At 39.5% G+C, this 13,022-nt stretch overlaps 2 protein-coding genes across 7 annotated transcripts in view; both read left to right on the top strand.

The window, feature by feature from the left end:
• The window catches only part of LOC115781868 (DENN domain-containing protein 2A), a 34,961-nt gene extending 28,386 nt beyond the window's left edge, over positions 1-6,575 (top strand). For all 3 annotated transcript variants that reach the window (XM_030731772.1, XM_030731769.1, XM_030731770.1), the window contains exons 14-20: positions 1-149; positions 1,372-1,549; positions 1,668-1,709; positions 1,834-1,939; positions 3,414-3,695; positions 5,433-5,519; positions 5,653-6,575. In XM_030731772.1, coding sequence (XP_030587632.1) covers positions 1-149; positions 1,372-1,549; positions 1,668-1,709; positions 1,834-1,939; positions 3,414-3,695; positions 5,433-5,519; positions 5,653-5,684 — 876 coding nt within the window. In that variant the 3' untranslated portion in view covers positions 5,685-6,575. The remainder of the gene's footprint in view (positions 150-1,371; positions 1,550-1,667; positions 1,710-1,833; positions 1,940-3,413; positions 3,696-5,432; positions 5,520-5,652) is intronic.
• Positions 6,576-8,999: 2,424 nt separating this feature from the next.
• The window catches only part of tead4 (TEA domain transcription factor 4), a 37,637-nt gene continuing 33,614 nt past the window's right edge, over positions 9,000-13,022 (top strand). For 3 of the 4 annotated variants that reach the window (XM_030731392.1, XM_030731391.1, XM_030731390.1), the window contains exon 1: positions 9,000-9,177. The gene's annotated coding sequence lies outside the window, so the exon portion shown is untranslated. The remainder of the gene's footprint in view (positions 9,178-13,022) is intronic. The other variant, XM_030731389.1, reaches the window with a different exon arrangement.

Raw genomic sequence — 13,022 nt, 5'->3', positions numbered from 1 at the left:
GTGATCGAACTGTGTCGCCCATCAGACTCCCGTCTGGAACACGTGGACTTTGAATGTCTCTTCTCTTCATTAAGTCTGCGTCTTCTCCTCAGAGTTTTTGCCTCCCTGCTGCTGGAGCGCAGGGTCATCTTCACTGCTGACAAACTCAGGTAGTGCTACAGAAAATGGGGGTTAGCTTGATTACTGACCCGAAGATCACCTGTTTCATATTGTGCTACATGCCTCAGTCATTATGCTATTTAGTTGATTTGTTTCATAAATTGTTTCTGACGAGATTATTGAAGGCAGGATTATGATGCTCAAAAGATCAGGGAGCCTGAATGATATGACAGAGACATTTCAAGTAGACAAGCAGTCTGAGGAAAAGAAGATCCCGACCAAAGTGTGAGAGGAAGGAATGCTGTTGTGTTATACAGTCGCCTGGGGAACAATCAGTTTTTCCCTGGAAAACTGTCATGGATGCCAGACAAGAAAGGAGTTAGGCTTTAAAGCATGACTGCAGAGCTAACACCACGTGTGCGGTTTGACGTCTACAAACACACACGGTTTACTCAAAACAAGTCCCCCTAAGGCTGTATGACTACATAAAATGCTTCAGTGTGAGCACTTTTGTGTGTATATATATATATATATTTTTTTTTTTTTAAGTGTCCTTGTAACATAGTATTTAAGCAGCTTACATTAAAAGCATTTTTATCAGAGCTCAGAGTTGTTGCACTTTCTTTGCCATGAAGTGGAAATTTGGCCTCGTTAATTGTTTTTTTTTTTTTTTTTTATAATGAATTAACTGCAAGCAGATGCAAAAGCAGGAGAGCCTAAACCGACACTGTGGGTGAGTGTGTCTGCTGCCAATGTATAGTGTCACACTCTCCTTAAACTCTCCTCTCAGGACCACAGTGGGTTCAAATGGGCAAATATAAATGAACTTTTCTCAGTATGTTCCACATTGATAAATAGTTGGTTTGACAAGTTGTTGTTTGAGAAGCAGGCTGGCGCCATCTTGTGGTAGGCATTTTATTCTATTTTAAACTTTGCTTTATTGTGATTTTTTTCAGTTTCCTTTTTTGTGACTATTAAGGATACATTAACATACACAAACCTATATTAGTCCAGAACATTTGAATCAAAGAGCAAGAGCTGCTTTACACTGTATATCATCATCACTGTCTTGAATGTTAAATGTTAATGTTCAAGTTAAAATGGTCAGATTTGATCATCTTCAACAGGTGACATTTGACCCATATTTCATTATTTTTCTCAGCATTTTGTCCATCTTCTGGTTTTATTCAAAGATAGATTTTTTTTTTTTTTTTTTTTACTACACTGCATTATGACAGTATTTTTTTTTTTTTTTACTGTCTCTTTCCACAGTACTTTGTCTCAGTGTTGTCATGCAGTAGTGGCTCTGCTCTATCCGTTCACCTGGCAGCATACATACATCCCTGTGCTCCCACCATCCATGTTGGATATAGTCTGCACCCCAACCCCCTTTATAGTTGGCCTTCTTTCCAGCTCTCTACCTCGACTCAAAGAGCTGCCCATAGAAGAAGTAAGAGAAGGTTTTTCTTGCAGTTTTTGTAATCTAGTGCCTGTGATGCCCTTGGCTCTGGGCATTTCCTCTACTGAACAATAGCTTCAGGAAATGACATCATTCTCCCTCTTGTTAGGTCCTGGTGGTTGACCTCGGCAACAGCCGCTTCCTTCGACAGGTAAAAACTATAGACAGAAAGAACATAGTAAAATTTTATCACAGAAGAGTTCGTTGCTGTGACTCTACCAAGTGTTTTGTGGAGTGTGCTGACTGTGTTTAAATATGTGTTTTCTCATTCACAGCTGGATGACGAGGACTCCATTCTTCCACACAAGCTGCAGGCAGCTCTTGAGCATGTGCTGGACAAGAGAAGGGAGCTGGCCTGTGAGAATGGAGATCTGTCCAATGGTGACTTGTCATACTTATTATTTCTTGCATATATAGTGTGTGTATTTATGTAAACACAATATAATGTGCAGTCACATGAACAAGAAAGTTTTCACAGGACTCTAAACAGTCTAAACTAAGTACACCCCATGATTTGATAGCTTTAGCAGCAGTAACTTGAAGTAAATGTTTTCTGTATGATTCTCAGTTGCTCACATCATTGTGGAGGAATTTTGGTCCACTCTTCTTTACAATGTTGCTTCAGTTCATTGAGGTTTGCAGATATTTGTTAGGCACAGTTCTCTTAAGGTCCCACCGCAGCATTTCAGTCAGGCTGAGGTCTGGACTTTCACCGGGCCATTGCAACACTTTCTTTTCTTTGCTGCTGTGCTTGGGATCGTTGTCCTGTTGTATTGTCCTCAGCTACTTGTTCAGTCTTTTCCCAATTGTACTATCATGAACTTTAACATGCTAACTGAGGCCTGTAGAGTTTGACTTGCAGCTCTTGGGTTTTTGCAGTTTGTCTGAGCACTGCATGGTCTGACCATGGTGTGAATTTGCTGGGATGTCCACTCCTGGGTAGATTGTGTTAAAACAATCACAACTTCTGCTTTTATTAAGGTGGTCACACTTTCTGATGATCTGTTAATAAAGTGCATTTGATTAGCAGCACCTGGCTGCTACGTGATGTCTTAAATCCTGTGGAAGCAAAAAGGGTGTACTTATTTTTTCAGCCCTGTGGAAACTTTCTTTTTTGCTTGACTACATGTGCAAATAATTGTCATTGCCTTCTTGAAAAACAGACCTTTTTAGTCATTTTTAGCTTGCCTAAAGCTGAAATATCTACAACTTATCATTCTGCAACTCGATCATAGTTTTGTGGTACACTGAAGAATTTTTCCGAGAGAATATTCCCAGAGATTTTCATCACCTCCCCTCCCACTTTTAATGCGACTGGACAGCTTCATTCCAGTATTTAAGTTTTTTGTCCTTAATAATACACCTTTAGTGTTGTGCACATATATTAAAGGGCCTTGAAGTATGACAAAAACTCAGAGTGGAAATGTTGTGGTTGAAAATAAAAACCATAAATGTAATGTGACTCTACAGTAGAGCTCCATACGTCTCATGTTCTTTGTGGTCACACTGACAGCAAAACTCAAACCTTTCCAACAGAGTTCAATCTAACCATGGACTGTTTCTCAAACTTGTGCATTTTTTAAGATTTATTTTATATGTTTGAATGAAAATAAATGTAATAGGTTTTAGTCTGACATGCATAACATTTTTAAGTAATCTTTGTGGAACAGCCTTTCTTCTATTTCTTGGACTGTGGCTGTAACTGGATTGAATATTCAAGTGAAACCAACTGCAAACATCCAACAGGAAAAGCCGAGTTACACTGTAATGTGTAGTAGTTTCTTATTGTAATGCTGTTTTTTTTTTTTTTTGTTGCTAATTTTTACTCTTCTTCTCTGATGGTTTTCTCTCCCAGACTCTAGCTCGCTGAGCACTGTGGTGTCAGAGGCCTTTGTTCGTTTCTTCGTGGAGATGGTGGGACACTACTCGCTCTTCATGGGTGGAACGGAGCGGGAGGATGAGTCTGTCTCCTCCACCACCTTGCCCAGCCCCTCTTCTTCCTCATCCTTCCAGCGTGAGGCCTTTCGTAAAGCAGTCACTTCCAAGAGTTTGAGAAGATTTCTGGAAGTGTTCATGGAAACTCAGATGTTTACCGGCTTCATCCAGGAGAGAGAGCTGCGCAGGCAGGGCCTCAGAGGTAATACGTTTTGATCCGTATCAGTGCACTTTAGAATTGTATGTATACAAATGGCAAATAAAGATTATCTTATCTTATTATATCTTATCTAATTAGATGTACTAGTTGAACTGATACGCCATTTAAATGATTTAAAGATACCTTTTGTGAATTTTTGTTCGAGACTGTAAGACCAGACTGACCAACCTGTGCACTGCATGGATTGATTACAAGAAAGCCTATGACTCAGTGCCGCACACATGGATCCTGGAATGCCTAGAACTGTACAAAATCAACAGGACCCTGAGAGCCTTCATCAAGACCTCAGTGGGAATGTGGAAAACAACATTAGAGGCCAACTTCAAGCCAATTTCACAAATCACCATCAAGTGCAGGATTTACCAAGGAGTTGCTCTGTCCCCACTGGTGCTCTGGATAGCCCTGAACCCTCTCAGCCAGATTATTAACAAGAATATGGATACCGACTAGGAAATGGAGCAAACATCAGCCACCTCCTCTACATGGATGACATCAAGCTGTTTGCCAGGAGTGAACGAGACATAGGTTCACTGATCCACACCATACGGATCTACAGCAATGACACTGGAATGTCACTCGGACTGGAGAAGTGTAGTCGGATGGTAACAAAGAGATGGAAGGTAGCCAGAACTGAGGGGACTGCACTACCAGAAGGTAATATTGTAGGCACTGAGGACAGCTACAAGTACCTTGGAATCCCACAGGAGCCATGAAGAGGCCGCTAGGAAAGCTGCAACCGTCAAATAACTGCAGAGAGTGAGGCAAGTCCTGAGGAGTCAGATGAATGGGAAGAACAAGATGCGGGCAATCAACACCTATGCCCTGCCAGTTGTCAGATACCCTTCTGAGATAATAAGCTGCCCAGAGGAGGAGATAGAAGCCACTGATGTCAAGACAAGAAAGCTCCTTACCATGCATGGAGGGTTTCACCCGAAATCCAGCATCCTGAGACTGTACGCTAAGCTGAACGAAGGAGGCAGAACCAGAACCACTATCCCAGATGAAACAACAAAGATTCATGAGTACATCAAGAAGATGGTCGTAAAGGACCATGTGCTTAGTACCTCAGGCAGCAGGAACCTGAGAGAGAGGAGGGGCAAGAACAGGAACCATCATGGAAGGACTGGCCCCTGCACAGCATGTACCACGGGTTTGATGTTGGAATCGTACTACACATGTAAACCCAGTGAAAGGGGTTACACAAAGAGGATGTGGGATATTTGGATTCTTTGGAGCCCAACATCCAGATTTACATTGAAATAATTAGTAGCTCAGCGTTTCGACATGTGCAAGAAGCAACTGCTATCACAAATAGAGACTGATGAGGTACAAAAAAAAAGCTGTGGCTAGGGGGAGCCAGGACATCAGGTCAAGGGGCAGCACAAATAAACCAGCTGCTAATGGATGAGATGCACCCAAAATAGCTGACCGAAGGTCAGACAGTCCTGATCCAGAAGGGACCAGTCCCATCCAACTACTGGCCAATAACCTGCCTCAGCACAACATGGAAGCTCCTGTCAGGCATCATAGAAAATGCTCAGAAAATTTTCAAAACAATCTTCTGATGATGTGGACTCTGCTCAGCCTCAGATATGAGATATGAACGTGAAACATCATAACTGGAACTTAGTAGTTAAATGTCGTATACCATAGCAGTCCCAAAAATGCTATCCCAGCCAAGGTCAACATTTGACTAGTTCTTTTTTTTTTTTTCTCCAGGTCTTTTTGAGGTGAGAGCACAAGAATATCTGGACTCGCTGCCTGGGAGTGAACAAAGAGGGGTCAACAAGTTCCTCAAGGGCTTAGGTGAGCGCCGCTGCACAGCTTCAGCCAGTCAGCTCATCAATTAATCATCTGTAGAATACTCCAGTTCCTCTTTATGGAAACATGCTCTTTCTTTCAAACATGTCTTCATGTAGATATGTTGCTTTTTTTCCAGGAAACAAGATGAAATTCCTTTCCAAGAAATGAGACTTGGAGTCTTTGCTGAAAGCAGAAATAAAAGGAGGTGCACTCCCTGGATACAGAGCATGCACCGATGGAGATGTGTCTTTGGGTTAGGACAAAGGAAGGCCCTTGAAATGAACTGGACTCATATGTAGAACTTCAGCATGAGGAAATCTGGGGAAAGTTATGGTTTATCCCTCAGCTTCACCGGCCAGTCGTTCTATTAGTGTTGCGGTGGGTTTACTCAGTGTGGTCCAAAACTCCCCACCAACATGATAAAGCAACAGAGTCTGGTCTTAAGAGTATAAATGTTTTATAGATTACACTCATCTCCTACAGTGTATTACTGTACAGCACAGTGTAAATGTTTTAGGAACAGTGTTCTCATCACTAACTTCACCTGTAAGCCTGTAAGGAGGAGTGTCCCTCAAGATCCACTTTTGTACAAATCTTTCCTATACATTCCATGTATTTTCTATAGAAGCTTCTATAAATGCAATAGTACAACTTCTTTGTCAACAGGAGGCTTTTAAGTTAATTTATATTGCTTTTTAGACCAACTTAATCTCTTGTTTTAATTTCATTTAAATGAGTCCAAAGGAATCTCCTGTAGTTTCTAATACACTTTATTTAACAGAGTCTAGACCAGACTGTTTGTAGACCACTTTGGGTTGTTGGGTATATGTGCCACTGTTTTAATTAAATGTACTGTTAATGGAAGCTATTGGACTGATGAACACGTATGGATCAAAAGGAAATCAATGTGAATATTCCTGTCAGTGGAGGATGTGGGGCTACAGCTGAAGAATTATGTGTATCTTAGGCCCATCAGTATCAGTGTGTTTCACAAAAACAACTAAGGTTGCCTTAAAGTTCATTGAGAATACAATGAAATGTCATAAATAAAGTGATTTGAATTAGACAAATGACTCCTGTTTTTCAAACACTATTACCGGTCCCTGTGTTTTGGCACCTTTACTCATTCAATACATCATTTTCTATTTATAGAAAATTTTTCAAGACGTAAAGTTATGAAATGATTTAAATCTCCACCAATTTGCCAACAAACCAGTGTGATTTAAGAGAAGCAGATTCATATTTTTCTTTACATTATAGGAACTTATTTACACTCAGGTAAAAATCAAAGTCTGGGTAACAATTTGGCAGGATCGCAGTCAAAAACTGGTATCTGTGGAAGTGCAGCTCAGCAACACTCCTTTGTGGTTAAATAGACGAGCAAGACGCTTTAGTCTTTAGCTCTACGGCTGCCTCTGGTTTTTAAAAGTTAAACACACAGGCTATAAAACACAATATGAAGCTTTTGTACTGTTACATCATCTAACAGTCAAAAGGAAGTCAGTTTCAAACAGCCTTAAGATTAATGGAGTACAAAACCGGGGATGTGGGAGTGGGGTGTCTCTCAAAACATTCAGAATCTAGCACCGATTTTTCATGTTTTATTTTAACAATGTATTTATTAAATATTTAATAAAAACAAAGAGATGAAACCAACAAACAAAGAAATCATTAAAAAAAAGTTTCCATCCCATTCCACACTGCAGAAATATGTGTCAATTAACATAAGGAGAAATAAATATTCATTGGTTGAAAAACTAAATAATAATAGTAATACTAAAAGTAAAAAAATACAAATGTAAAAAAGTTCAACTTGATGGTTGACAACAAACAACTAGTTTGGCAATCTTACACATATTTCAAAAGGTTTCTCCAGACCAAGTAGAAACTATCTGACACTTTTTCTCCAGTACATAAAATCTGATTGGTGACTATTGTTTTTTTTCCCCCCAAAAAAACAAAGCTATTAATTTTGGGACTTAAAAAACTGAGTTTCATTACTCTTTGTTAACTTTTATTGTTGTTCTGGATACAAACTTAATATAGTATAGAGTCTAGTGGCATTGTGTTTTTTTTTCCCCCCTGCTGGCTTACTGTATGTTTTGTTTTTTTAAACAGTGGTGATGTGGCTGTTACATTTCTTAACACCAGCTGTGTTTGTCAGCAGAAGAAGAAAAGTATTGTATTTGAAAAAAGAAAAAAAGAAAAAAGCTTCCTCAACCTCATTCTGAGCTGCTGTATCACATAAATTGTTGCTGAGTGAAATGTACAGTTGAGGTTGCATAAAATGTTACCAAGTGCCGTCACTGATCTGAGGGCTGCGTTTGCACAACCATGGCAGCTTGGGAGATCTCAAAATAGATGCAGAAAATATTGAAAGTATATAAGTGTTTTTTATACGCAACATCACACAACTTTTTTTTTTATTCATAAAACAATGAATAAAACAATGTAACTAGAATAAAAACCGAGTTCACAACATCACCCTTAGAGAAAACTGTGATGCTACACTTCGGCAAACCTTTCCAGTTAACTGGCACGCCGCACTACCCAAAATGTCCGGTAGGAGGCTCTGTTATCCAATTGATGTGATTCTGCATTTGTTGCCTTGAAGAGTCCAAAGTTCAGAATTACGTCTCAGACAATTATGCCTCCAGGCCTTCAGTGACTTGCACAACATACCAAGCCTAACAATATTATCGCCTTTGGTCTGATCATGTGACATGAAAGGCAAACGAGCTGAAAAGTAAAAAGGTTACATGTGATACATGAGATAAAAAAAAAAAAAAAAAAGACATCTTGGACAGACATTAAGAAGGGCAGTTTGACTAGATTTTAACATATTTAATATTGTCTGTTTAGTATAATATGACATAAGGCCCGGGGAAACCCAAACACGCTGTGTAAATGTAATACTGGCACTGAAGGTAGCTTTATCTGTTCAGGTATATCGTAAGTGATAGAAATAAGGTGGATGAAGTCTAAACACTTATTATTCAACAAGTCAAAGTTCATTAGTGATTCTTAAAAGGAGGCAAAAAGTAGGACCCCTATATGTAGCATAGTTGTTCATTTAAATCCAGATAAAGCCCAGTACACTTTAAAAGACTAAATAAGTAGTTTTAATTACACTGGGAACACAGTGTAACATCCTTGTCACATAAATGGTCTCTTTTGTACACCCACTGTAAGGGATTATCCAGAAGTTGAGTGCTATGATATTGTATCCTTTCTATTTCACTCAGTTATTATTATTATTTTTTTATTCTTAATATGATTTCCTTTAATTCTCACCTTCCACCCTTTCCTCTGCTTTCCTCTCGGAGCCCTCCTCCCTCGTCTTCCTCTCCTCCTTTTCGTCATTACGTGTTGGCCGGTCAGACCTCCCCATGCCCCCCCCCCGCCCCCCCTTCCCTCCCTGGGTCTTTTTCGCTGGCTTTTTCCAGGCTTCATGTCATACCACGGCTAATTCCTGAAATTCCTGCCCTCCACTCGCTTCAAACAAGCGGCTTCAGGAAGGAGACGAGGCAGCAGAAAACAAACAAAGAAGAGGGGGGAAAAGAAAACCTTACGGAGTCGCTCTTCATTTAAAAAAAATAAATAAAAATAATTTTCTACTTTACCTGCCTGCCTGCCAGACTGCTAATAAGAGTTTCACCAGGTAAGCCAATGCAAATGTTTTACAGTTTTCCAAAGTGTTGGACTCCTGTTCAGGTTTAAGCTGCGGGGCTGTCGGAGTGAAACTTTCAGTTTGTTGGACAGTGTGGATGTGAAGTCAGTGTTTCGCCGCCTTCTCTCTGAATCACTTCACACTCACTGTCGGCGATAACATTCCATAAATATCTCACATTTCTTCGCTCGAATTCCAACATTTTTTTCCCTTCTTTTAATTCCAGCGGTGTAGTGAGTGAGCTCGGACTTCCTGCGCTTCAGCCGGAACCTTTTTCCTTGTTTTTTTTTTTTTTTTTTTCTTTTCAGGGAATAACGTCACAGCTGTGCGGTCAAACATTAGCGCCTGTCCGGGTAAAGTTTTACTCCGGAATCATTCAAACGGTGTATTTATTAACTCGCAGGATTAATTAAGTTTCCTTTCCCTCCACCCATTTCAACAAGTGTGAGTAGTCTGGAAGTGGTCTGACAGAGTGGTGTCTGCTCAGTCTGTGATGTGATTGAATTGTTTTTAAATGTGATTGAAAGGTGGGATAAATGACGCATGATGTCATCAGTGAAGGAAGACGTACTGAGATCATTAGGTAAAAATTGCGCAAAGTAAAGCAGCACTAGCAAAATTAAAATAATGCTTTCTATTTTTTTTTTTTTTTATATAAAGCTAGGTATGTGATCAGTGATTTTTTAAAATATCTAATATCCTTGTGTAGTTTAGCAAATAGACTGCAGTCAACGAGATTTACGAACGGGTTATATGCAAAATAAAGACATGACGTGTTTTGGACGGATCCTTATGACTGCATAACTACTCTGTGTTCTGCATTAAATCAATCCAGTCATTTTTGCCGCTTAAATCATCTTTATAGAACCGTTATGCTTGTTGCAGTTTCTGCTGCCCCCTTGACTAGGTCTCTCTTGAAAAAAAGAATCAATCATATATAAAAATGTAGACTCTACAATCAGTGCCAAAAACTGATGGTAGAGTCTACCTTGTAACTAAAAATGTGCTTTCTGGCTCACAATGGCATGATGTCATTCATGAGAGATATGTTTGAAAGCTCAGAGGTCAACAAACCATTTACAAAAATTTAAATACCAGCAATGTTTTTCTTTCTTTCTTTCTTTTTTTTCACTTATTGGCACAACACAAGAGGTAAGGTAGAGCTGCCTCTTGCTGTTTTATACAATTTGGCAGCAAGGTGCAGCAAAAGGTATATTGAAGTATTTCACGTTATTGCTTCCTGCATTATTATAATGCATCTATTTTATTACTGAATTAGTATGCTTTAGGGTGTGTTGTAATCTTCATAGTGTAGCTCACTGAAGTGGAGTTGATTTGAGCAGTTGTGTAAATCGTTACATGATTTGCTGTCAGACTTTTCATTTGCAAAGTAGCTGTACCTGAAAAAAATATAAATGAAAATAACCAAGCAGAGAACAAGCCCTTCATATTTGAACATGAGCAAAATCCAAAAATACAATGTAATTAGTTACTTTACACTGCTGTATATCATGTGAATGCACACATGCTCTGTCCGTTATTTGTGGTAGTAGTAATGTAGTAGTAGTAGTATTTTACTGGTAGGTTTTGTGTAGAAGTTTCAGTTATGTAGTTGTACTTTATGTACAAACAATGTAGCTGTCACACATTGAGATTTTATGTATGAGACTCACGATCAGCTAATAATATATGATGAACTGCTGTGATGTGAACTAAAAAAAACAAAAAAAAAAACGGCATGTAAAGGGTTAATCCTCGCAGAGTGCAGAAAGCACCAACCAAAACTCTGATTACAATCATCAACAGACTTTATTGTCTAAATTCCGGTTACGCTATAACGCATCATCGTTCAACATAATATGTAAATGTGGTTTGGAGAGGAACCATTCATGCTTATCCTAGATTTTAGATTCTGGAGCATTTTTCCTATAAGAGGGTAGTTTTTGTAAACAAATGCCACCACTGGAGTTAAGACATACACGCTATAGCAGCATGGGATGTGGGGCAAATTTCAGTCTGTGGGTGCTTCCATAAGCAAGACTGGAAGGTCAATCACTTGTTAGTATGTTTTTTTTTTTTTTTCTGGCTTTGATTCAACCATAGCTTTTAATGACTATCTAAAATTAAGAAATATTTTAGGAGTTATTTTAAAATTCCCAGAGTGACGTGGGGCTCTGTTAAAGATGAGATAGAGGGGGGAAAAAGCTACGCAAAGCAATTAAATAGTATCAAAGTGTTGCTTAATAGGTGAGTGTGTGGAAACAAGCTTAAAATAATACCCATCACTTTTTGTAAAGCTGTATTGATGCATTTAGTTTGATTTTGTTTTTCTTTTCGTATATTCACATTTGAGTGGCTGGGGATGAGTGCATTTTAGCAGCCTTGTCCTTAAAATAAAATTAAAAAAAATAAAAAAATTCAGATTATATTGATGTCGTTTAATTTATTTTGGATCTGGCATACAGATGAATACCGGTCGTCTCACACTCTCATTCCCCTCCCAAGCGCTTAAGACGAGCCTACGGTGGCTGCTAAAAACTCCAAAGGTCTTATCTCGAGGCATTGATTAGTTTGTCTGTTCTGGGTTACTGTAGAAACGTGGTGATGCAACATGGCTGACCGACTGATTTTGCACACGAAAAGGGCTCATTCCAAACAAATGGAGCCAGAGCAATTCTTATTTTCAGTTTATACACAAATTAAAACGTGCTTATGAATATTTTATTCCTTTTCTGCCTATAGATCCACCCCCAGATCCTTTGGATCTTTAAAGCAATAAAAACATTCATCATAACACCTTATGTACGTGTGTGATAGACTTTGCATTGTTTTGTATTTTTTAATAGATACACAGCTGCAGAGCTGAAAAGGCGGAGTGTGAGTGTTTCAGATCAGCATTTGACATAAGTAACAGAAGCCTTATGTGTGTGTGTGTGTGTGTGTGTTATGGTGTTCTGTAGGGCAGCAGAGTGAGTGTATTTTCCAGAGGAGCAACAGGTGTAAAGGAGCAGGGTGACTGTGATGGAAGGCTAAAAAACACACCTGTCAGAGCCTCCTGTGAAGTGTGTGGCAGCTAGAGGAGTTGGCCTTTTTTGTTTTGAAGGCGTTGGGTTCACTGTTGTCTCAGACAGATGAATTATAATGTAATCTGAACTCTAAGGTTGTTTTGTTCATGCTGCAGTAGTATTTGTGTTTGTGTGTGTGTGTGTGTGTGTGTGTGTGTGTGTGTGTGTGTGTGTGTGTGTGTGTGTGGGTGGATATGGTGGGGCCTAGAGGTGGATGTGTTTGTGTGGGTGAATGAGTGAAACAAGAGGGGAGGTAAAAAGGTCTATGATCAAGAAGAGAAATATGTGTGCTTTCATCCTTGTTTGGGAGTCATTGTGTGTTTGTTTGTGTGTGCGTAGCTACCCTGAGACAGGTCCTCTCTACAGTGGAGGAGTTTCTTTTTTTCTGTGCTCATCCCACATAGCGATCATTCCTCCTCCACTTGCACGAGAAAAACGAATAATGCCTCAGATATGAGCCTTGTAGAACAAAGGCTTTTTGCACAGCCTTCCCCTCCTTTTCTACTAAGACTGCTGAGCACCCGTAGCTCTGTGCAGCGCACGCGTGTGTGTGTGTGTGTGTGTGTGTGTGTGTGTGTGTGTGTGTGTGTGTGTGTGTGTGTGTGTGTGTGTGTGACTGTGTTGTCCATTGATTCCAGCCAGTCTGATAAATCTTTACATTTGGAGTATCTGGGATTGATATGATAGACTGTCTGTCTTTTCAAAATGACATTTAGAAAGGACAGAAGTTGAGTCTTGAGGAGCTTTTGCTGGGATTTTGTAGAATAACAA

This window comes from Archocentrus centrarchus, chromosome 6 (genome assembly GCF_007364275.1).
Source record: "Archocentrus centrarchus isolate MPI-CPG fArcCen1 chromosome 6, fArcCen1, whole genome shotgun sequence".
NCBI classification, from domain to species: Eukaryota; Metazoa; Chordata; class Actinopteri; order Cichliformes; family Cichlidae; genus Archocentrus; species Archocentrus centrarchus.
The sequence above is the reverse complement of the archived record's forward strand: the minus strand, read 5'-3'. Positions and strand labels throughout refer to the sequence as shown.